Source organism: Enhydra lutris, unplaced genomic scaffold, assembly GCF_002288905.1.
Source record: "Enhydra lutris kenyoni isolate GAN:26980312 unplaced genomic scaffold, ASM228890v2 scaffoldscaffold1, whole genome shotgun sequence".
NCBI lineage: Eukaryota > Metazoa > Chordata > Mammalia > Carnivora > Mustelidae > Enhydra > Enhydra lutris.
Window position 1 is genome coordinate 57,780,110 of NW_019154085.1, and position 26,290 is coordinate 57,806,399.

The following is a 26,290-nucleotide window of genomic DNA, read 5'->3' on the forward strand; positions in this document are numbered from 1 at the left end:
TAAAGTTTTTTCTTATCTACTGATGAAGAAGACGGTGCAGAAAATATATTAGTTACTATTTTCAAATAGGAGTGTAATGAACAGATTTGAAGAGCTATTCAGAGGAATCAAAAGAATCCCTCGATTCATTTTTGTACTTCCTTCTTTAAAAAAGATTTTATTTATTTATGTATTTGAGAAGCGTGCATGAGTACGAGCAGCGGCGTGAGGCAGAGGAGGAAGCAGACTTCCTGCTGAACAGGAAACTCAAGCCCTGGACCCTGGGGTCACAACCCCAGCAGGAGGCAGACGTCCAACCAACTGAACCACCCAGACCCTCGCCTCTGTACTTCTTTATGTGCAGACACACTTGTTTTCAGTTCTGCTGATTCATCTCCAAATGTAAATAAGATTTTGTTACCCTTCCCTCCTCCAACTTTAAAATGCTCCCTTAGCCTCCCATCGTCATTCTTCAAAGAGGTCTTCAGTTACCCCAGGACAAAACAATTTCCCCTTTACACTGCTCACACCATATTTCAAAAAAAATTTTTTTTTAATTTTTATTTGTATTTTTATTCAGAGCCACGAGAACTTGGAGTGTGGTGATTTGTTTGGAGTCTGTCTCCCCTCTGGTGTGTAAGCTCCATGGGGGCAGTGACATTTGCTTCGTCTGTCACTTGTGTCCCCAGTGCATGTTGTAGGTGCTCATTGATCTAGGCTGAATGAATGAATACCAATAGGTCTCATTTCCTTATCTGTGGGGAACAGCCTTGAAGACAGCTGTTGTAAGAAAGGCAAAACACCTGTCCACACTATTTAAAGTTTTTTTCTGTGCCTTTAATCATTCCTCTTGGGGCTGCTTTACTATATATCCACATTATAAAATGATCTGAAGAACAACTCAAGAAACTCACGCAGGAAAGCAAAAGATGCAGAGACTCTCACACAGGGATACACACTCATTAGTTAAGAAGAAGAAAAGGTGGGGAGTGGGGGGGAGGGGAGAGGGGATGGTATGGTAGTTCACCCCGGACTTTTCATTTTCTTTGCTTTTCCATAATGGAAATAGCAGTATATTTCTGAAGGTGGTGCATATTTCTGTAGGTTTCCAGTTAATGTAATAAAGGCAATCACACCTTCCTGTCTGGTTCTCACATTCTGTCCTTTGTCTTCTGCTGGAACTGTGATTACTACTTTCAAGCTCTGTTTCAAAGTTAAATAACCAGGAAGAGAAAAATATTACTTGTGGAAAATTTACTCCTTTCTCCTTTGCCTCTTATTATCCTAATTCATCTCTTATTTTATATCACTGTTACCCACCCACTAATGACAGGGTGGAAGCAATAGTGCCTCTCAACACTTCTCTGCCAAAAAACAAAACACAACAAAAAACCCAACTGTAATTCCTTCTCAGCGAGCTGTCTAGGCTGTTGCTTTGGCACGCCTTCCTCCTCTCCCCGGTGTGAACCAGGCCAGAGGGATGGGCTGGAATGTGAGCTCACTTCCGAAAGGCAGCTATACTATTGGAACCAGGAGGTGAGAGCAGAAATGTCAGGCGTCTGGTGAGAATACCAGGGAGCCTTGGCCCCTACCTCTGTTTACCTTCTGACTCCCACCACCCCCAGCCCCCAGGCCTTCCTGAACAGGGAACTTCCATTTAAGGCAAATGGGTGGGAAGGAAGATACACTGGGGCCGAGTCCTAGCCTGAAGACGAATTACTCTGTCTTTTCAGAGTAATTCAGAGTAATACCTTTTTCCGAGTAAAAAGGTACCAACTTTTGGACATCCCTGAATCCACCAACAATGTCCAAGGTAAAGGAAGTGGATGCAATGAAGCAAGAGGGCTTTCTCATCAGTGAATGATGCTTTTAATTCTACGACTGGGCTGTCTGGAAACAGGTGGAAATGAGGGCCAGGAGAACACAGCTTTCAGGTAGAAGGGAGGGATAACGGGCAAACCGCCTGAGCGTTAGGAGCATTCTTCTGCCAGGCTTGAGGATGTCCCACCTTGATATCTAAGGACAAACAGAGAACTCAGAGAGAAGCCAAGAGCTCACTCTTCACGGATCCATAGGTGCTTAGGGTACAGAATATTTTCTCCAGTGACACGTTTTATAATTTTTAGCCCCACAATCTTGGAGGGCAAGAGAATATAGTAAATTCTGCAGCATTAGCATTTCACGGGACTTCACTTTAAGGAAACAGCTTTATCTAGAGGCATTGTGAAGACCCGCTTGTCAACGGAAATTAAACATTTTTCAAAGAGTCTCCTTGACAAGTGAGTAATGCAAATGCAAACCACTCTCCTCCCTTAGCATCATTTCTTCCAGAGAAAGAAGGCAACCAGGTTGGACAAATTCTGTGAGTTCACTACAGGCTGCTGAAGCACCCCATTCGCTCAAAGACCACGTGTCCCCGTCTGTGGTAAGGAGCTACCACAACACTGTCATTTTTCTAGACCATGCTCTGTCCAAAAAAAAAAAAAAAAAGCCATTTTATGAAACCATAAAGCCTGCTAAAAACATGCAATGATGAGGTAAACAGTGAGGAGGCAAATCAAGTGAACGATGACACGTTTGCAGACACATCACTCAAATCCAACAAATGGAGCAGGATGTAGGTGAATCAATCAAAAACGAATTATATTTACTCCATGATTTTGTGCTATCGTTAAGATAGTTTCCTCCCTCTAAGAGCAAAAAGGCACCGAGTTAAAACAGTAGGATATTGCACGTATCCCGTAGCTTAGGAAAGCAAATTTCTTTTTTTAAAGAATTACTGCCAGGGGCACCTGGGTGATGCAGTAGGTTGGGTGTCCAACTCTTGGTTTCAGCTCAGGTCATCATCTCAGGGTCATGGGGTCGAGCCCCACATCAGGATCCATGCTCAGCAGGGAGTCTGCTTGTGATTTTCTCTCCCGCTCCCTCTGCCCCACCCACTGGTACATTTTTCTCTTTCTAAAATAAATCTCAAAAAATAAAAAATAAAAAAAGGATTATAACCAATTGAAATTAGAGGTTTTTTTTTTTTTTAAGATTTTGTTTTATTTATTTGTCAGAGAGAGAGAGAGACAGAGTATGTGCACAAGCAGAGGGAGAGCAGCAGGCAGAGGGAGAAGCAGGCTCCCTGCTGAGAAAGGAGCCCAACACAGACTCGATCCCAGGACTCTGGATCATGACCTGAGCCAAGGCAGACATTTAACTGACTGAGCCACCCAGGTGTCCTGAAATGAAAGATTTTTTACATAGTTGTTGGCTCCCCGTTTTAGGGAAATGGTAGTGCCCCAGTATTCCATGCGAGGCAAAATAAAATTCAAATGGCGTCTTCCCTCTGTTAAAATTCTCTTTGGTCTACTTAGCAGCTGAAACTTTTATTGAGTGCCTACTATGTGCAAGGTATAGTGTTAAGAACTAGGGTTATAGTTGTGGATAAAATATGGTCTTATTTCGTAGGAGCTTTTGCAATATAATGAGGAGAGTGTACAAAATCTTACGAAACCACATTTAACCATTTATAGGATAGAGCACTGTTTTGAGACATGCCTGTTGTTAATAAAAATGCCTTCCAGAACCAAAATACTTTTGATACTGAGACAGCTGTGTTTCTTTTACAGTTTACCTGGTACTTCATGTACCTGAAAGGCATTATGAGAAACATTTTATCCTTGTAAATTCTTGATACCTGATTTACTACATGAATTGTACCACCATGTGCTCTAGGGAAACAACTATGTCAAGATTTCTTTAAGATACTTATATTACCATTAAGCTAAGCAAGGGTTAGAGGATTTCAGTTAGATTTCTGAATTGAAGGGCGCCTGGGTGGCTCAGTCAGTTAAGCATCTGCCTTGGGCTGTGATCCCAGGGTGCTTGGATCAGCGGAGACCCTGCTTCTCCCTCTCCCTGCCTCCTGCTCATGCTCTCTCTTGCTCTCCCCCTCTCTCAAATGAATAAACAGAATCTTAAAAAGAAAATTTTTTTTTTCTGAATTGAAAACAAGCAAATACACCCAGATCTGTGTCATGACTCACCTATTTTTAAGTATGTGGGAGATGGTTAGAAAATAAGACTTGCTTATTTGATTACCATATTCTGTGGCTTACTTCAAAGCAGACCAAAAGTCTCTAGAGTTTATGTTTTGAAGCGTACCACACAGGTTCCAGGTTTTAGACGGAGATGCATGGGATGCCATTTTGTTCTACACATTAGATCCTTTAGGTGCCCTCCTTGGCTGTTCTTTTTAGAAGGAACATACCAAGGAGGACTGACGTGCAGAAAAGAAAGCGCTGTGAATATTAGTAATACGACTATGATCAATAGGTAAATCTGGGCATATTAACTTCAAAAAATTAACATACAACAGACAACCCTTATCTTCCATATGGTCAATTTTCTAGATTAGCAATTCTTCACCTTATTGTGCAAACAGTATTTGCTAAGAGTCCTAACAAATGATCTGTGACTCAAGATATATTCCTGGATTAAAGGGTTATAAAAATTTTAACAAACTACTCATAATCAATTGATTTTGTCAAATATGCGGAGTATTCGCAGTTGAAATCCCCCTTAATTAATCACCATCTTCTGGGCTTGTAAAGGGTAGGCCTCGAATGTCTTGTGATATCTTTCAGGTCAAACTCTCTTCTTTATTACCCAAGACAGAAAAGTTCCCTTCTCATTCATCACAACCAACAGGAACGTGTAATTCTGAAAGCTTAAGCGCTTAGTATAACCTTCAGCAGACAGTGCCACAAATGCAAACGCTGATCTGGTATTTGCTGGCACCTCTTGAGAGCCAACTAATGTGATGGCATTGTAGGATTCTCCAACACGCCCTCAATAGGGCTTCGTGAGGGGGGTAATCTTTTACTAATGCCTGACTTTGTGGCCCTAACAGTCCTTGTAAGGGACTGTGAGCTTATATGGGTGATGCCCATGCTGAGTCACTTCCCATCTCTGCCATCAAGTTGGCTTCTCATCTTCTGAAGCTCCAACTCTGTAATTATTTAGGCTCAAATGTCTTCCCTTGATACCCACACTAGAACTTCTAGCCTGCTTTGACTGCGCACCGTAGCTCGTAATTTGCCCTTGTGGAAGCCTTCCTCACCATCTAATCAAACGGCTCAGAGGACGACAGTTCCCTGTAGCTTGTAACCAAGGGGACCTTTTCCTTCCTGTATTCTAACAGCTGGAGAAATTGCTACTTCCAAACTCCCATTTTTCTAGTTAAGCAGTATTTATCCTAATCAACGTTCTATAAAACGTGAACTGCCCTCGATAGCTTTCCCGTCAGTTGTGGAAAACCAGCCACTCAGCAACTGTAATTAGCTTTCTTTCTGATAATGCTGCCTACTTTCAAAATTCCTCAACTAACAACATGCAAGGGACTATATGGGGCTCTTTAAAAATTTTGATGTAGGGATCCAATACATTCTATCCATTTTTTGCGTGCACGACATCACTTCCTTTTTAGCCTCCTTTGTTTTTAACCCAATCTCGCACCAGCGAGAGCTACAGCTTCTCTCCATGGATGCCTGTGCCCTCCTCCTTCCTCTCCGGATCCTTACAGAGCGGTTCCATCTCCTGCTCAGCTATACCTACCAGTAAAATAATGATTTAACAACAGTAAAATCAGGTTAAATAAAAAACAAAAATATAATCCTTCCCCATCACTCCAACTTAAATATTTTAATGTTCTCTATTTACTGCTTTTCTTAGTCTTTATTTTTCATATTTGCAACAATAGGTCTTCTTCTCCCAGTTTACATTGTGGACTTTCCCTAGGTTATAGAATCTTTTTTTTTTTTTTTTTTTTTTTTAAGTGGTTACATAAGGTTCTGTTTGAAATGGGATTATGGATAGTTTCTTTGTTATTATAAACAACACTGTATGAACATATGTGTGTATATCTTATTTATCTCTTTAATCCCAGTGCCAACTGCTAAATTGGTGGTCAGACTGTATGGTAATTAGAACAGTGGCTCTGGACTAGTCTCCCTGGTTTGAAATTTGGCTTTGCCCTTTATTACTTCATGACTCCAGGCGAATTATTCAATGTCTGAGGTTTCATATCTGTGGGATGGGGATAGTAATTGTACTTATTTCAGAGGTTGTTACAATTAACATGTAAAGTATTTGGAACAGCCGAATGCACGTTAGCTGTTGCTACTATCCTATGACAGCAGAAAAAACCCTCAAATTTTTGATTTATGGTTCTTCCTCTTGTCTTTGAATTATTAAGATAAATTCTCAGGAGAGGGACCTCTGGTTTATAAGAGTTATAAACATTTTTAGAGCCTGGCCTGTTTTTCATGGAATTTGATTTTGTGAGATTTTAACAAGCTGGCTAGGGTTGCCGCCCTGGCTTCACACACAATGAAGAAATGTTCAAGCTGTAGTTAGGATGAAGTTACTGGCAAACGCCTTTGAGAAAACGGTTTCATAGTACGCTTACATCTCCCACCCAAGGTCGTCATGCTTTCATAAAATTTTACTCTGCTCGTTATTGTTCCTTCCTGGCAGAACCCGATAGTGAAAAGGTGTCAAACCGATCTGAGGAACCTGCCGCAGGCTGGGTGTGATGGACGGGGACAAGAACTGCCCCAGGGCGGCCCCAGCACAGGGCTGGCTGGGCACTCCAAGCATCTGAGGCTGAAACGCTGGCACATTTCCAGTTGCGATTCCCTTGTGACTTTTTAAAAAAAGTAGACTTACCCTCCTTGGTAGATAATGAGTTTGCATTTGAGATCTACAGGACAGCCCTCCCCCACTGGCCACACGCGAGCTCTCGAGCACTTTCCACCGCAGCCATTGCTCCTAGGAGTGCAGCCCCTGGAGTGTCCGTCTCAACACGATGCACGTTTAGATTCTGCTCCATGTACACACTGGGTAAGGGAGACAGGACCACACCGTAGTCCGAAGGACTACTACACCGAAAGGTGTCCTAAAGGTACCAGGAGCATCACACATGTCTTCAAGCGTTTCTTTTATCCTAGAGCTGCCATTTTTTTTTTTTTTTTTTTTTTAACAGAGGAACCGTGCTTTAAGAGAAACGTTCAAGGAACAACATGGCCAATAAACACCCTTGAAAGATTTCCAGTTTTTTTGCTAGAGTCAATTTTTCCTCTAAACATGACCTTTTCTGCTTCCTGGCTTTGGACAATGCCCTAATAATATCACCTATGGACAGAGAGTTAGAAAACGGGGGCAAGAGTAGTTTTCAAGCCTTGCCGGGCATATACCCAGTCTGCAAAGTCCGAGTAACACAGAAAACAGATGTCAAACAAGCGGAGGTCTTTGGCTAGAGCTGGCTAGCAGTTATGCGCTTCACTGGCGGTCCTCCACGACAGACGACGCTTTGGGCTCTGGCAGAACGGTACCAGCGCAATACTGAGAATCTAACGACTCACAGATCGCTGATGAGACACATTTTCTTTTAAAAATTGTCTGCCCGGAACTTATTCGGGCTCTACGAATGTCAGAGGTATAGAAAGATGGGTAATCCCACTGCCTCCTGTAACACTGAACACACATGTGCACTTTGTCTACGTGTATGTGTGCATGCACACGTGTGTGTCCACCCATGCCTGTCTCCCGCATAGGCAAAAACAGCAGGCACAGGGCAAGCAGCTCTAGGACAGTTCCAGCTAATACACCAATGTGATTAACTAGTCTTCTCAGAGATTGTTCTCTCTTTCAGGCAGGTATAGGAAGAGTCATTTTTTTAGAAGAAACCCTGAATCATGACCATGAGTGACAGTGTTTTTGCCTTGAGCATGTCTCCTAATTTGGACATCTGTTCTAACGAACTATAACTTCCCATCCCTTGTTACTATCATTCACTATGTGGGAAACCACCACTCTACTATTTCTCCATAACAGAATTTCTATCAAGCAAATATTAAGTTATTTTAAACCTCTACGGAATTCACCTAGATTGTCTTACAGAGTAGTCACTGGTTCTTTTACCCTGACTGGGGACCTTCCAAGCAAATCTGATTTACTGCAAACCAGCTGGCACTCAAAACCAAGACAAAAGGGGCGCCTGGGTGGCTCAGTTGTTAAGTGTCTGCCTTTAGGTCAGGTCATGATCCTGGGGTCCTGGGATCAAGCCCCACGTTGGGCTCTGTGCTCAGGAAAAAGCCTGCTTCTACCTCTCCTACTCCTCCTGCTTGTGTTCCCTCTCTCTCTCGCTATCTCTCTGTAAAATAAATAAATAAAATATTAAAAAAAAAAAAAAAGCAACATAAAGACCCAGATAAATCCAAATAAAGGACAATACATCCACATTTTCAGGGAAAAAAATGAGAGATTAGATGGGAAAAGATACAAGGAATGGCCTCATGGGTAGCTTTTTTTCCAACACAATCCATTATGTATATTTAAGGAAGATCCTGCTTAGAAGAACAGCCTCTTTGAAGACATGGTAACATCAGGCACAAAAGCACAAGATTTTTAAAAAACAATTTCAGAAAACAGATTGCATGAGAAACTGATGTGGATTTTCAGAGAGCTTTTACAAGCACCTATGACATTACATACTGGGCCCCAGGACACGATGGGTGTGTTTGGCAGCAGGGGAAACCCAGCCGCTCTGCTCTGGAATGAAAAGAGCATGTTGGCAAGAGGGTGGGTGGCCCACGAGATGTGACACCTCCTGCTCAGCCACTGAGAGGCTTTCTTAAGATTATTCCAGTGAAGATGAGTTCACCGTTCAGTATGTTAAATTTCATAAAGTATCTTTTTGGGGAGTTGTTTCCAATGTGGGTTTCTCTTCTGTTCTCGGCTTCAATGTCACAGGCAAATTGCCAGTCCTGCAAGAATCTGAGCACTCTGACGGAAACCATCCTGGATGATTCTGATTAGGCCAGCTACACAGCGCGCCTTGTTGACAAGACCATCCTCTGACTGCATTTATGAAATGTTACGTCTGCTTGGAAACGAAACTACATATTTAAAGTGGAGGTTCATTCAAGTGACCCTGGCCTGACAGTAATTTTTTCATCTGGTTCTACTGAAAATACTATATACATTCCATGAAGAAACCTATGGTGTGGAGTCACCAGTCAGGTAATTGGAGAGCACGGCATTTCATCAGCAGGCTGGTTAAAGAAAATTATCCTATTAGGTGTACACAAAAAGGGGAGGGGGACATCCAGAGAAGCTGAAGACCATTTCAAATTCTGTTTTGGTTCCCAAATCCGCTTGGGACTTATCCTGGGGAAAAGTGGAGTTCTCTGCAACAGTGTGCTTCCAAGGCCTGCATTATACATTTCAAACGCCGGCCGAAAGGTGGTTCAAACTTGCTTATAGGCAAGGAAGTATCCAGAAAAACCCTCAAAATAGCCATGATTATTGTGACGAGCCTCCATGAAAAATGCTCTTTGGTAACCTCTGTTGTTCTGGGGCGAAGCACGAGCTTTCTGTGCCTAGCACAAAATGAAAAATCAAACAGTCTCCACTGCCAAAGAACTTGCAGTCTAGCTGGGAACAAGACTAATACACAGACGAAATCATGAAACATTAGAAAACAACACAAAATTAAGTTCTGGTTCAGAACAAAGAGAACGGCCCGACTGCACGCCCCCAAGCAGAGATTCTCGAGGCAGAAGGACTCTTTCTTACAGCCGTCACTTGGCACAACTTGGAAGAAACTGTTCTCTACTAGTTGCAAAGGTACAGAGAATCATACAATCCTTTACGTGGGGTTTGGAAATCAACATCTTCTTTCCCTTGAATAGGTATGACCAACTGTCTTTCCACCTACTTCAAAGCAAACAGTTACATGAATCAACCACGAAGGCCTTTGGAGAAAAAAGGAAACTGTTCGACTGGATCTGTGACACCCTGAGATCTACTTCATTCAGGAAACGGGCAGATCTTATTGCATCTCAGACTGACACAACATCAAAACGACTGCGTGCGGGGATGTTTCTCCTCCTCGAACTTTCCCCGCTGTCCACAAAAATGAGCTGAGAAAGCCAAGCGGTCACTGGCGGTGGCCGAGCAGCCCTTCTGAGGGACTAACACCACGGGGTCCCGACACGGATGACACAGGGAAGTGAGGAGGACACCAGGAGTCAGGTGTGCACATGTGTTAACCACAGAAGGCCCCACAGTGTCGGTCTGACAGAAAGCTCCCATGTAGTAAATTTCTCTCTTGTCTTTACTTGGTTGGAGAGTAAAGACATCGCTATTTTCCTTCAACTCAAGTGCTGTTGACAGGAAAACAAAACCAACTTAAGAAACAAAAAGAAAGCTCTCGCACAAGGTTGGCTTCCATGGAAAGTGCACTTCCCGGTCTTAGATGGGATGATCCAGACTCACGCCTGCAGGCAGTTCACGGTCACATGCATCCCGGCAAATCCTGTGTGGGCTTAGCAGTCCGAGATGAAGCGTGGGCTGTGGAGTTGGATATACTTACAAACGGGTTCCTCTATGCCGTGAGTCTCAGCTGGGTACAGAGAATTACAGTAAATCTCCGATCATAACCCCCAGCCATCCAGTGAAGGATGAAACCCTGGAACTACAGCAGAACAAATACCGAACACCAGTCACCCACGCGCAGCCTGGCGCAGGGGGAAAACGGAAACGTCTTCTGGTCTGTGGTCAGCCACTAGCCTGCTAGCGTGTGAACATGTAGTATTGTCTGGGGGAATAGTGGAGGGAAGTTTATACAAAACCCACAAACATTTATCATTGCTTAGTACGGCTGACGTATTGCACTAGGATGAAAACAGCAAGATGGGAAACAATTTCTGCCTTCAAGAAGCCCCCAGTTGAGTTAAGCGACCCGTGTGGCCATGTTCGGTGCTGGGACACAGGCTAGAGTCCTCAGGGTGCTGTGCACACAGACCGACTGGGCCAGGGGAGGCTCTGGCAGGGGAGGCAAGCCTGGAACGCAGTCTTGGAGGTTGAGGACTGGAGAGCTGGGAGCTGAAGGACACTAAGCTGGAAACCAAAGGAGAGAAATCAGGGAGGAACGGAGCAGCACGGTGTGCTTGGAATATATTCGTAGTTTGGTCCTGGAGGAGGACACACCGTGAGGCAGAGAATAGAAGGAAACAGGACTGAAGAAGCAGGCAAGAGGCCTTTCGCCTCTGGCCTTCAATATCATTTCCAGGAGCCTGGGCTTTTTCCTTTATGGGAGGAGGGGGACTTGGAGCAGGAAAGTGACACAGAGGTCTACATTTCATCAAACTCTCTGGCCACAGTCAGGGCAAGTATCTGGAGAGGAAAGGCTAGTGATCAGGCAGGAAATTATGAGCCGGCCGTAATGGCCTCAGTGAGAGATCTGGGGCTAAGCTAGGCTGTAGTAGGAGGAATGGTGGGGAGACGGGTTGGTCTACAAATTATCAAGAGGAAAAAATGTAAGGACTTGCATGATGGAGGGAGGGAGGGAGAAGAAGAGGGAGCCCAGGGTGATCTGGCCTGCGTTTCTAGTTTGAGTGCTTGGTTGGGTACTGGTCCCACTAACTGAGAAAAGGACAACTGGAAGAGGAGCAGGATTCGATGCGGTGGAGGGGGGGGGCACTAGTTTTGCTTTGGAGACGATGGATGTATGGTGACTGAGACCAGGCAGCCTGATGCTCAGGGCAAAGCCAGGTTGGGAGACGGTATCTCTGAGTTGTACATACTACTGGAAACCTTAGAATATACATCTATACTAGAACTGTGAGCCAGAAGTGGGATTCAGGGAAAGAGCAACAGTTAAGGAGTAGATAGAAGAAACAAGCCAATAGAAGAGAAGAAATTAACGCAGGACAGGAAGAAAACAGGAGACGCAGAGGTCAGAGGAGGACATGTTTCAGAGATGGGTAAGGGGCCGGCAGTATCTAGTACACCAGACAGATAGTATCCGAAAGAGAGGGAAGCCTCCAAACTGGGATAACCAGGAGGTAAGTGTTAGTTGAATTGTGTCCCCACTACCCCCACCCCTCCCCAAAACAGCTGAGATCTTAACCCTCAGTAACTCATAATGACAGAAGAGGACCTTATTTACAAATAGGGTCTTTAAAGTTAAAAAGAGGTCATTAGTGTGGGCCCCAATCAAATGATTGGTGTCCTTGTAAAAAAAGGGAAAGATGGACATGGAGACAGACATGTGCAGATGGAAGATGGTGTGAAGAAACACAGGGAGATGATGCTTATCTACAAGCCAAGGATGGAGGGAGGCCTGGAACAGTCTCTCTCCATCCTGCCAACACCATAATCTTGGACTTCGAGTGTCCAGAACTGAGACAACGGTATTTCCATGGTCTAAGCCCCCCAGTTTGATACTTTGTCACAACAGCTCAGCAGACTAATACGGTTTACCATGTCAGACACAACGAGAAGTCACACAGGGGAGGGTGAGGTGTGAACGGAAGATAGAAATGGGGATAACGCTTTTAAAAGGGTTACGTGAGAAGGGGCTAGAGAGGAACACAGGGTTTTAGTTTTAGTTTCAAGATCAAAGAGACCTGAATGATCTCAAACACAAATGGATAGATTTTTCTAGTAAATTGTTTGAAATTTAAAATGTACTGGCAAAAAGTAGCTCATAGTTTTGTTCACTGTGTTCTGTGACTTAAAAAAAAAAAGTCTATTGTAGTCACAGTCACAATTTTTGTTCCTAGTATTGTTTATTTGTGCATTTTCTTGCATTTGTCTACCAATTAGTCATGCCAGAGATCTGTTATTGTTGAAAATAAAGGTTTTCAGCTTTGTTGGGGGAAAAAAATAATAAAAGCAAAAGACATCTGAAATTGTAGGAGAGGGAGGGGATACCTGGCAGAGCAAGGTCCTGAGGGTATGTGATCAAGACCACAGCTTGGGACCCCTTGTCCTTGAGAATTTAGGGAAGGAGGATGGCAAGAATGGGGTTGGGATGGTCTCTCTCCTTGTTGGAAGGAAACAGGAAATTGATGGTGTTTCCACCTGGTGATCTCAATTTTATTCATCAAGTGAGAAGTGAAGTCATTTGCTTAGAGTTGAGAGGGGGTTAAGGGTAAACTGAGCAGGCTGGGAGGGGAGACTGCAGCTGGGGAAGGATGAGAAAGCTGAGTGAGGACCAGTGATGTTGGGTCTGGTCAAGCTGGAAACATTTACAGCCTGGATGTAATGGGAGCTGAGAAGGTGGCCTGCTGCAGAATTAATCCAGGCTTAGCATTCTGTGAAGCAGGTGTGACCAAGGGTTGGGGTATAAGACAAGTGAGGATACTGCTAAAATGGAGACCAGATTTGGTGGGGATAGAAAGTAAAGAAGTACCCCCTTTGAATTTCAGATCAGGTTTAGTGGGAGCCAGTGTGATCTGGGAATGAAAAGCTCCTGAGGTGTGGTATTCTTGGGCATGAGAACACAAGACCGGGCCATGGCAGGAAGTAGTTACCATGCGGGGGGGAGAGAAGGGCCGTAGGGACTGAGGTTCAAGTTCTGTAAGGGGTGCAGGGTAAGACATGCTGAGATCTTCCACAAGAAAGGCAGGAGCCAGGGGGCGCCTGGGTGGCTCAGTGGGTTAGGGCCTCTGCTTTAGACTTGGGTCATGGTCTCAGGGTCCTGGGATCGAGGCCCGCATTGGGTGCTCTGCTCAGCAGGGAGCCTGCTTCCTCCTCTCTCTCTGCCTGCCTCTCTGCCTACTTCTGATCTCTATCAAATAAATAAGTAAAATCTTAAAAAAAAAAAAAAAAGAAAAAAAAGAAAGGCAGGAGCTGGGGTGGAGAGGAGCATGGCCCTCAAGGGACAAGACTGCAGGCCAGATTTATTGAGGCTGGTGGGTGGTGGGAGAAGCAGGTCTGGGGATGGGCCCCTGCATCAGAGAAGGAAGGGCTTCCAAGTGCCTGAGAGGACACACCCTCCCTCCCACTGGCATGGCTCCCATTCATATTTAAACACTTGATGTCTGGGAGAAGTGCATCTTCAAGTCTTATTTGTAGAACCAAAGAAATAAATTTTAAGAGTTAGATGGAGGGGTTTTTGGCTCTTGATACATCACAAGGGCTAAAATTATAAAAGATTACTGATAAAATTTTAGACAAACAACATACCAGAAACTCCAGGTGGTGTCTTAATGAATTTTCCATTAAAATGACCAATAACGGCTTCACACTTCTCTGTTGATTCCATCCTATTCATCCATCAAAATAAAACACATATTAGAGATCTCTTAATTTCAGATTTTGTTTTGTGCATGTGAATACATTCTTATAGGCTACGGGAGACAAATGAAACCTAGCAAAAATGTGAATCAGAAAAAGTGGGCTTATCCTATCTTTTCTCTGTTTTATGTGTACTTCTATAATGAAATGAAAACTGATATTCTGAATCATAAAAGAAATAAATCATATCCAGAGTGTTTAATATCAAGCATATCAAATGTGTAACTTTTTTCTCCTTGTTGGAGAACTGGCGATCCATACACAATAGCTCTGCTGGTCGTGATACGGAATTGAAACAGAACTGTCAGTTCAAAATACAAGTGGATTTACCGCTGCCAGAATATTTTAAAGACAGCCTTTCCTTTCACACATTCACAAAAGGACAGACTCAGAAGTCATGGTAAGAACGAATGAGAATCTCAGGATACGCCTTATACGGTTTTTACATTAGCTCTAGGTACAAAATTGAATTAGTGAAGTTGGCTATGTACTACTCTCTTTGTCTTCTTGGCTTCAGAGGAGTAATTAAAGGATTGAGCCTAACTTTACAATTTATTCTATACCTGCAGGTGGCTAAAAACCCTTGAGAAACATTTCAAGGGAATTACATTATTTCGACTTGGTTTTTTTTTTTTTTTTTTAATGGAAGAAACACTGAATAATCTATTCAAAATGCACCTCACTCCTGGACGACCCGGAGAGTTACATCTTGGTTTTAATGTGTAGTAATAGTTTTAAAAAGCAACAGAATATAATTGAGTTCCATCTTTGGATACAAAACTGAAACTACTTGATCTGCTTCAGAACACCCACAGAGGTGATGATTTTTAGCGGGTGCTGAGCTTTCATTGTTTCCCTGGATCCTTTTAAACAATTAAGTGTACACTGGAAATGCAAGCTGTGGTGACTTTCCACCTGTAGAAATTTTTGTTTTATCTTAAAATTATCTGGGCTAACAAGAAAGAGCGATCAACTAAAAGCCAGAAGAACCCAAGTACTAGACTTTGCTTCATTACTTGGCAGTCTGGTGACAACGGAAACATCTCTTCTTTGACTTGACTTTCTTATGCGTAAAATAGTGAACAAAGCTGCCTTTGTTGATCTCCCAGGTCTCTGGGAGATGTGCTTGTCATCATATCGGATATTGTATATGAAAGTAAAATACCAGCAATTTTTCTTCCAAAATCAAAGTCAACATATAGACATTATCTGTTCCTGCACAGTCTGAACAGGTCCCTGAATAAAGGTAAGTCAGTTTTTATATATGGGCTTATAGATTAGAAGGATGTCAAAACTCAGAGCACTTTGTGTTTGAGATTTTTCTTTTAGAAACAAAATTAACCATTATATTGAAGTATCCTTTCCAGAGAGCAAGGGATAAAATTAAGTTGGAAGAAGTGAGGACACTCTAGATAGATCTGTCACATTCTGCTTCTTAACAAAGAAAAAAAAGTCTGAAGCAAATTATAAAATGTTACAACTGGTATAGCAATGGATGGTTAGAGAAGTGTCCTATCATTGTCTTACTTTCTGAATGTTTGATATAATCTAACTCATTGACTTTATGATGAATCAAATTTCCATCAAATGAGAAAAGCCATACTGATTTATTAATGAAATTCAGGAGCCTGTGATGGTTATTTTTAAGAAGTTACAGGCATCCTGATTTAATTCATCAAAACATTAAGGACACATATTTTCAAAACTATTGCTCATGTGATATTTCCTTGCTCTGAGTCACCAAATATCTAGTGTATTCAGGTTCAAGAAGCCTAATGAACTTCCAAAAGATCTGGAAAAAAAATATACAAACCAATATTTACACATTTAAATTCATGGTGCAACTGGTTCCCATAACCCTGGCTTAAATTCTCTCTTCTTGCTCAACTTTAGTTTTGCAGGAAACTTGGCCAAGCTCTCATCATTGCCATAGTAAAGCTAAAGCCGCGTGCTTACCTAGCAAAGCCAACACCTCGACTTGTGCCACTGGAATCCCGTAGTATCCTTGTAGAAATAACTTGTCCAAATGGTTTGAGCATATTTTCAAGTTCTTGCTCATCCATGGACAGTGGCAGATTAGAAATATATAGGTTAGTAGGATCTTGTTCCTGTTGCTAAAACAGAACAGAGAATTAGCCATTAATTTCCAACTAAGTTGAAATACGGATGTTAACACACCTACTTTGAGCCACTCTCTTGGCTCAGGTCCCTTTAGAGTACTACCTAGAGCGAGCGTGGGAGCTAGAGAACACCCAAGTCACCTTGCACACTTGAAAACAGCGTCTGAAGCTTGGGCAATCTGTGCAGGTCGGGCATGATTCTGCCAAGCCCTTCTCAGCCGATTTGGAAGTGCCACTGCTGGCCCGTGCAGGGGAGCTGGAGAGAGTGCCCTCATGGAGCCACACTCTCAGCTGTTTGCAGTGCTCCCAAAATAACCAACCTCTCCTCTGCAACTATTTTTAGGAGTCCATTTCAGGCACATGATTACACAGAAGGCTATTACTGTCAATAGTTCAATCCAGAGACACACAACGGATTCTGGACCAAGTCATCTGAAGTCCAGCGGGGCTCTGTCCCAGTTCCCCTCTGCTCCATGGCAGGTCCTTACTACTCACTTCAGAGCTCTGATCACCCATGCGGAGAGGAGAACCCCGAAATGAACAAAAACAAGTGAACTCAAAGCCATATAAAATGATAAACTCTAGGCAGAGCAAACTTTAGAATCAGCAGAAGGGTGAATTCAGGAGTAGGTGGGGGAGGGTAGTAAATCCTTGCTACTCAAAGAATGATCCAGGGCCAGCAGTGCCAGACCAACCGACCCAGTCAGAAGCTGCATTTTAATCAGATCTCCAGGTAAGTCATACGCATATAAAAGTTCCAGAAGCAATAATTAATTAGATCACTCCCCAGTCACCTTTCCTTTGGGGAGACAGAATCAGCTGATACCAAAGATATGCAACTGAATTCTCTGAGAACCAGTAACTGCTATGCACATTTACTGAGAGTAGTGTTAAAGCATCAGAGAAAAAGCTTATATGGCAAGTGGAATATTTTCTGACCAAGTCAAAATTCACTTCTGCAATTGTGAAGATTAGAATAGTCTTAAATCAGGCTTTCTTTTGATCTTATTAACCATCTATACCTTTACATATTGAGCTACGCAGGCTTATGATTTTTCTTTAATAAGCACTATTAGTAAAGTCATTAACTGAGGTTTCAGCATTAGGCAACAGAACAGCACACTCATATTTTAGATTTTCAAAATGCACAGTACTTTAAAAATATATGAGAGGCATATGCGTATTTGACTTGTACAAAGTCTCTACTTTCAAATTTATCCTGTTGTTAATTAAACCTGAGATGAAATCTGTCCTTTTATATAATCTGCAAGTAAAAGTGCATATTGACCTTTCATACTATACTTACCTGGTAAGATTTAAAATAACAGCCTGGTATCCTAGGAAATGACAAATGCCTTGGTATTTCCAAGCATTTGAGATATCAAACCCAGAGAAACTATGGGCAAAAAGTACTGTCCCTCTGACCTCCTGCTTCTGACTTCTGACAGAGGGCGGCAGCACAACACCAGGCCAATCCCAAAGGGGTGCAGCAGAGGCTCCAGGCCCAGGTGTCCTGGGGTGTGGCAGGGGAGGGGGTACCCAAGAAAATAATTTTTCAAATGTTCAATAATAAGCTGGATACTTAACCTCATTAACCCTTCACAGACTAAACAAAATGGTAACTATCTTTGCTTTTAGCTGAAATGAGATCTGTTCCATGTGGAACAGCTGATTACCTTCTGCTGAACAAAACCCATCTTTATACCTTTAATGTATAAAAATTGGAAACTGATTTAATAAATCAAAACAGTAACAGATAACGTGTTTGAAAATATAAAGAAAAGCAAAATGGTCTGAGTTATTAAAGTTTTCAAATGCTTCTGAGGTAGGGTGAGAGGTAAAATCTCTCCTTATCTCCATTTCACTCACTACCTCTACCAAATCAGCTTGATTAATGGCACAGCTCCTTGATTAGTCATCTCATGTCAGCTCTACCCTCCCAAGTCCCCAAAGATTTCCTACGGTACGGAAGACTCTATTTGTTCCTGTGGAAGTCTGGTCCTTGACTGGCCAGTACACACAGAGTCCTTTCCCTCTGACGGTAGGCATGGAGGAGCCCTGTAGCCTCATACAGTCAAATGAGATTTACAGGGCATCTCACACATCCCAGACTCGCATAAAATCCCCTCGACTCCAGTCCGTCCTGCAGCGGCTTAGTTAAATAGGGGAGATAGAAACACATGCAGTAAGCGCTTAGGACAGAGGAGGGTACAAGTCACAATGGGGGGAGAGATGGGGGAGCCTGTCTTGGGAAGGACAGGGAAGAGTTTTCAGAGGGCATGGCATGGAGTTCAGACTTTAGAAAGAAACAGAAGTCATGAGGCTGAAACCAGATTGTGAAAGGGTATCTCTCAGGAGTTGGATTCTATTTGTCAGTCCCTGCTGCTAAACTTTTCCACTGAAGCCTTGCTAACAGCAAGTAGGACCATGAATACTGAGGAGTTGGCAGGCAAAGGCCAAAGTAGCTTTACAGAGTGCAGTTCTTTTGGGAAGTCTTGTGCTTTATCTTAAAAAAAAAAAAGAAAGAAAGAAAAAGAAAAAAAATCATGTAAATTTTGCAATCTACTTGCTATTTAGGTTTGTTTTAATATGGAAGGGCTGTTTCTGACCACAGACTTCCAAGTAATAATGATAACTTGAGGGAGAGAAGCCAGGCATATCCTGTGATTTCATGTACTCTGGTGGGTGAGGGGGAGCAGGAGGAAGAACTGTTGTCTACCGACTGTAGTTAGAAAGTCACAGCCTGGCGAACGAGGGGAGCTTTCAGAGACATGGAAGCAAGGAAATGATATCATCAAGCCTATCTTATGAGAAAAATCTCTGAATCATGCTTAGTCAGATTCAGAATAAAGCTGGGAACCCCCTAATTAAAAAGTGTTAAAACCCTCCTTGGACAAAGATACGGCATAAAAAATGTCACGGAAGAAACATATACCATAAATATTGTGGGGTTTTAAGTTACAACTATAACCATTAAATGACTAATATTCAAGAATGTTCAGAGGGAATTTGTCATATGTGAAGTATTTTTACAAGGGTTAACAATGTAGGTACAAACTACTTTTTAAATCTGTGTTTTAGTTGCTTGTATAATTAAAATATTAATAAAATGTTACATTCTTTAAAGTCCCGATTCAGCTTGAAAGTTTACTGATGAAGAAAAAAATAAGTACTAAAATCAGAATCCAGAAAGAAATTGAGATCTTAACCCATTCTTTGATAGCCAAAGTGGACTAAACACTTTGTAAATATTTCCTGTGACTTTCATGCATTTTTTTTCAACAGCAACAACTCAGTCAATGAGGGTTTTTCACTTGGGATGACCTTTAAAGTTAATGCTATTTATTCTTCTTATCAAATGGTCAACTTATCTGCAAACATCGACCACAAAGTTGTAATAATTAAAAAAGAAAAAAGAAAGAAAGGAGAAGAAACTCCAAGCTGACAGCACTGGCCACAAAAATATCTCATCCCCAAAGTGTCCGTGTCATCTAATTGCCATACATTCATAGACAATGGATTATATAATAGTTGTAGTAAGTGGGGGGTGGTTCTCGAATGAGGGTAATTTAGTTTCTTTAAAATCAGTGACAACCATAACTCTGTTTTATTATACACAATGTTATGTCTCAAAAAACAATTATTCTGTAAATTATGGGTGGCCAAACATAAAATGGGGCCAACAGCCCTCTTTATATCCATCCTTAGGCATGGAAAAGGTTCAATGGCTTCTCTAACAAGTAGAAAACTAGCTCCCACATTGGCCGTGAGAGGGATAAATGGCCACTAACGTTCACTTGAGTAGAAAAGCAGGGCTCACAGGTCCCGCGTGGTATAAAGCACTCAGTCATCATCTGAAAGAAATTAACAAAAACCTCCCTGTGCATGTGGAATGGTTCCTAAAATGCAAGAAAGGGACTTGGCAGGAAGACCAGACATCTGTTTTCTCTTGTACTGAATAGGTTCACCACGCAGCCGATAGCTGCTTACAGGCATGTGAATGCAAACGGCCTAAATCGCGGCAGACTCTGTGTGGAAGGGGGATTAAAGTCCTGCTCGTCTGACTGCCTATTTACCGGAAAGAAATGTGCAGGCTTACCACCAGGCAAATAGCATACGACGATCCGCTGACTCCCAGCAGGCCTTAAGAGGCACTGCTGAAAGGCCTATAGAAGTCATTCTATTAACAGGTATTACCAGTGTTGATTTGTGTTTTAAGTCCTTTTAGCTTAATATCGGAGTTTTGCTCTTTTTATAGATTCTGAGTCTTCTGCTCTAAAAACAAACACATGTGAAATGAGGCCAAGTTAACATCAAGAGGCATGGCCTTGAGCCTTTGGGAAAACCTTTTGGTAAGTATCTTCAGGGTATTCTACGGACAGAGCTCAACAAATAGAACTTCTAAATGTCCCATTCTTAATTCTTACTATCTGCTCAAGCTGGGAAGAAAGTTTTTCTCACGCTGAGTTGGGCTTCTCTGGTCATTTACAAAATAAAGATTTAGTAACTACCCTATGCCAGGTACCAAAAAAGGTACTGAAAGTGAAAACATAAATAAGAAACAATCACTGTTGGGGCGCCTGGGTGGCTCAGTGGGTTAAAGCCTCTGCCTTTGGCTCAGGTCATGATCTCAGGGTCCTGGGATCGAGCCCCGCATCGAGCCCCGCATCGAGCTCTCTGCTCAGCAGGGAGCCTGCTTCCCTTCCTCTCTCTGCCTGCCTCTCTGCCTACTTGTGATCTCTGTCTGTCAAATAAATAAAATCTTTAAAAAAAAAAAAAAGAAACAATCACTGTTGCTGAATGCAAGTGAGAACACTTGCAAATTCTCAGTTTAGTTTTGAGTATCTGTGGATCCTTTTTCAACCCAGGACAGCCAATGTGTCACACAATATTGTATTCTCCTTCACCCAAACCCCAATCCACCCCACCACCCTGCTGACTTCCTTAGTAGAATACCCGTTTCATTTTTTTTTCTAATTCACAAGAAAGCAGGCCTTTAATGTGTGGCAGTGTGAATGTTCAGACCTGTATGCAGTATCCTGGTTAATTCACTAAGCAAAAAAGTGGATAGCAATGGATCCCTTATCACTCAACATGGGGGCTAGACCTGAACTTCTTTTAAAAACTGTCTCCACAGGGGTGCCTGGGTGGCTCAGTGGGTTGAGGCCTCTGCCTTCGGCTCGGGTCATGATCCCGGGGTCCTGGGGTCGAGCCCCTCATCGGGCTCTCTGCTCAGCAGGGAGCCTGCTTCCCTACCTCTCTGCCTGCCTGTCTGCTTGTGATCTCTGTCTGTCAAATGGATAAATAAGGTCTTTAAAAAAAAAAAAAAAAGATAATTAAAAACTGTCTCCACAGAAAGTGCGGGCCAGGCACTCCTTCATCTGGATAGTATGAGGAGGTTAAGTCAATTCCAGAGCCTCAAATCCACGGTGTCATGGTATAGAACAACGGACCCTCTAGCATTTAAAATAGCTTTTGTAACTTTAATGATATAATAAAAAAGAAATCACACCCGGGAAACTCAGTTGTTCTACAGCGACCTAAAGAAATTCACCAAGTGCGGGACGTCGGCACACTGCCAGCATCTCTGAAGATGGGCACCGCTCCTGCCCTACTGACCATGTAGAAAGGGATCATTTTTCCTAGCCAATTTACCGTCCCAAGTCTCCTCAGGAAGTCTCTGCACAGTGCTCATGGTCAGGCCACAGGAAGGTGGCTTTCAGAGCACACGCGGACACGTCGGGGAGGGCCCGAGTCCATCCAGTCCAGCACTGACCAAACGCTGTGTAAAGGGTTCTTCAGAACGGGGGACGTTTACTAGACTGTGCTGCACGTGGAGGATGCCTCGGTAAGTGCTCTCACGGCCGCTTTAAGTAAGGCCTGTGCATTTGTAACAGGTTGTTAAACAGCCCTCTTTCTAACCTTGTTTCAGCAGAGGCCACAAAACAATGGCTGACACACCCCCATTCCAGACCACCTCAAGAGAGGCGGCTGAGACCTGGTTTGGGACGCTATGCTGACCACCCATCTCCCGCTGTCTACGAGAGCCTGGAGAGGCTGCGAATGGACACGTATGTGGAGAGGAATGCCGGCGTGTTCTGCGTCTCTCCCTGTGGGCTGCTTCCTTATCACCGCCAGGCAAGCGAAAAGGGCTTGAACAGACCACTCAGGAGGCTTGCACTGGGTCCCGAGCAGCTGGGTGGGTACAATGGACCGATGTCTGACTTCAGCCTGAGAAGTCTAACAGGGGAAAGGCTGGTTGAAGGGGCCTGTAAGTGTGGCCGGTAAGTACCTACTTCTCCCAGACATTTGCCAAATGTAGATCGTAGGTGGGCCATGCAAGGAGGAACCGGCCAGGGCTGTGTTGTATCCTTCCAGAGAGGCTGCCTTGAAGGGCAACGAGGTCCCAGCAGAAAGGGCCTGAGGACAGACCCTCAGACTCTCTGGAGCTGAGGCATATGCTCATTAGTTTCAAGGAACCACAGGAAGAAGATCAATTGGGGTGGTGGTATAAGAGATCTCTGAAAAGAGGGAGAGCATCACCTCTGTGGCCAGAGAAATCAATATGAGATTATGTCACTGTCAGGTCAACAAACTTTCCCATCCCCCCATACCCTGTTTCCAGGGGGGAGTGTAAGAAATCATAGCTACCCAGCTGACAGCAGAGCAAGAAAAACATAACTTTGGGAAGTAGGAAAGAAACTAATGAAGCTCCCATCCTCCTACAGGCTCATTATGACTGACAGCAGACCTGAGCTGGAAGAAAGGGGAAACTTCAACGTGATACTCAAAACTTTAGCAAAAACACAGGTGTCTGGGTGGCTCAGTCAGTTAAAGTGGTTGACTCTCGACTGCAGCTCAGGTCATGATCTCTGGGTCCTAGGATGGAGCCCCGCACCGGGATTCGTATTCAGCAGGGAGTCTGCTTGAGATTCTCTAACTCCCTCTGCCCCCCACCCTAAAGATAAACCTACCAAGTCTGGACATTTAAATTACAGGCATCACGCATGTAACATCAGTGATGTGTTCTTAAAACGGAGACATCCAGCATCCAAATGTTAACCCGGATCCTATTCTACCTTATTTCAAATACAAAAACACTATAATGTATTACACATGAATCACCACCCCCAATTTCCTAAAATGTAATTAAATCCTTCTTTTCCTATTTTTCTACAATTTCCTAAAACGTGACTTGTTATACTGGGATCTAAACCTTGAAAACATTGCTTCCTGATCACCAAGTAATCAATACGATTGCTAGCAGATAACTGCTGGGTAAGCTGATTTCTTTCAGCACCAGTGACATCCAAAGCACATATCTCTTCTGCTGACTCTCAGCAGTTTTCAAAACCTCTACATGTGATTCTGACATTTTACAAACTTATTTAGAATGTAACTTGAGATTCCCTATACAACATCTTGTTTAAAATCCTGTATTTGGGATGAATACATATAGAAACAGCTAAAAATGTGTTGAAAGATAATTACATTCTGTGAAGTTTGGATATGAAAAATCAAGAAGGATTCTATTGGGAAAAAAAAAATTAATCAGAAAGATAGGAAGAGAAGGGACTTTTTAAGATAATGAGAGTGGCCAGAAAAGTCATGGGACCCACCTGGATTTTATCTATGAGAGGAAGAAGCAGCAACTTCAGAGAATAGAGGAAATGGACAAAGTAGGGGGGGAAATAGGGCTGTTTTTTCATTGTGCCTTGAAAGTCCTGCTTATAAAATGGATGGGGACCCACTGTTGACAGAGGCAGGTTAAACACCCTGCAAATCATTATGCAACACCAGTACTGCACAGTTACAATTAAATATATTTAAAACTCTCATAATCACGGTCTTCTAACAATGCCACAGGGAATTACTCTATATTATGGACAGATAATCAGAAAATCATGGTGCTTAATATTTACATAGTTTTTATTTGTCTTAACTTCTTACTCTGGAGTTCAAGAAAATCTAAAATATGTCCAGCTCAATTCAAAGCTTTACAAACAGTTAAAATCAAAGACTACTTTTAGAAAGGTGATTCTTTCACTAATTCCTAAAATCATTATTTGTGTTGATTCTTTGAGTCAAGGTAAATCTCTGGTGTGGTAGCTACACATGCATCCTTCAGCAGACTCAAGGTCTTAGCAGGTAGCAAGTAACCTATCTCTTCACCAGAGCCCTTGAACTTCCAAAGTCTCCTTCCTTATGGAAATGTGAATGCTCCTGAGGGAATGATCACATGCTATTATTCAGAAGCAGCAGAAGTAACAAAATTACTTTCCTCTGTGCTTCAAGAAGACAGAGAATATAAAACCATTGATCTTTTGAAAAGAATACACAAAATATCAAACTGCTGAGTTTCAGGCTTAAAAATATTTTCCATAGCAATTCAAGGACCACAAATGGAAAAAAAAATGCACAGAATTATATGAGTCTCTTTAGAAGTGCACTATTATGGGTACTAGGTGTGACATAACCCAAATTTACATTTGAGCAGTAAGAAGATGAAGGGCATAAACCCCGCTTCAACAACATTCCTCTTCCAGAATCCTAAAAGTTCATCAGAAACAAGCCTCGAAGAAAGCCATTATAGAACTACTAAAGCCATTATAGAACATACTATAGAACTATCCCATAATAACCAGTGTCTAAACATGTCTGACTTGCTGTACAGATTCGAAATGGCATCTGTAGCTTCCTCTGCCCTAAATTATGATTGAGGATGTGGAGGCCAGGACAGGCGTCCAAAAGCACACAAGGTTAGTGGGGACGCAGGGAGAATGCCAACGCTGGCGGGCGGAGCACTGTGCCAGGTTTCAGGACCAAAGCTAGGGCCCAGAGAAGTAGGTGACTACTGGATCTCGACTCACCTTTGCCATTTGAGCTTGAACCCCACTAGCCTTCAGGGCAGACACAGCTTTCTGGGCTGCTGCAGGACTGTCAAAGTCGACAAAACCATAACCTGAAATGCAAAACATACTTGCTTATTAAGCCATTATTTTGTGACAAGGAAAAGAGCAAAAGAAGGACTCTCTGGTTCCCGATGTGGGGGCAGCAGAAACGGAACCCCTGACGTCCTGACACACCACTGGCATTACCAGCTGCCATGCTGTCTCCTTTGCAGGCTGTCTGTCCCTGGCTCTCACGAGCTAGGCGGATTTCCTTCCACGTCAAAAACAAACCAACCAAAACAAAACCGCCAACACCCCAGTTTTCCCCTTTCTTCAGGTGTCCTGCTTACTGAAGCAAATGACATCTAAGTTAACCAACCAAAGTTAAAAAAAGAAAAAATCAACTTCAGAGAAATAGCATTTTTATGGAACTTAACAAGTAACAGGAAAAAAAAAAATTATGTTTATCCCAAGGACTAAATTTATTTTTCAAAGAAGTATAACCATGAAATACCCTAAACATAAAATAATTGTAAGTTTAGTATGTCATTAAAAATGATGACTTATTTACTTAAAATATACCTCATGATCCCCCTTCATATAGAGAAAGGAGTAAAAATGCCTCCAGATAGCCAAAAAAGCTGTTTCAGCAGTTCATGCCCTAATGGCTAAAAACAAAACATAATACAAACAAACAAATAACCTTCTAAAAGAGGCTCTGGTTCAAAGCTTATTTATTCATAGCATTATAAACATTTTTAACAAGCTGGTCAGGTAATCCCCAGCTACACTAAATCAAAAGTAGGGGAAAAGGGTGTCAGGGTAAGGGCAGGGCAGCTACAAAATGAGCGTATGGATGGTACCTAGCAGCAAAAACTAGCAACAAGCAATGAAGGAGTAAAACTATAAAATGAAGAGGACTTAAGCAGTCTAAAAGCAACAGCCCCATGAATTTTACACAATCCAGTGAGCCACTGGTCATTTATTGCTATGATCACTCTTAAGTTATTGAGAAAAGGTTAAATCATACTTAACACACTGTTTAAAAGATCAGAGTAGCAGGCAAAAATACTGACCGAGATTTTATTGGAACACAAGCCTATTACTATGAAATAAACTTTAAATGAGTAAGAATATTTTGAAAAACAAAAGCACTGTTTGGAG

General features: G+C 42.6%; 1 protein-coding gene across 4 annotated transcripts in view; it reads right to left on the reverse strand.

The window, feature by feature from the left end:
* The window catches only part of LOC111143638 (RNA binding motif single stranded interacting protein 1), a 211,515-nt gene that overhangs the window by 13,858 nt on the left and 171,367 nt on the right, over positions 1-26,290 (reverse strand). For all 4 annotated transcript variants that reach the window (XM_022497479.1, XM_022497462.1, XM_022497473.1 and 1 more), the window contains exons 4-6: positions 25,106-25,197; positions 16,072-16,229; positions 14,005-14,084 (exon numbers count right to left, since the gene is read on the reverse strand). In XM_022497479.1, the coding sequence (XP_022353187.1) occupies positions 14,005-14,084; positions 16,072-16,229; positions 25,106-25,197 (330 nt within the window). The remainder of the gene's footprint in view (positions 1-14,004; positions 14,085-16,071; positions 16,230-25,105; positions 25,198-26,290) is intronic.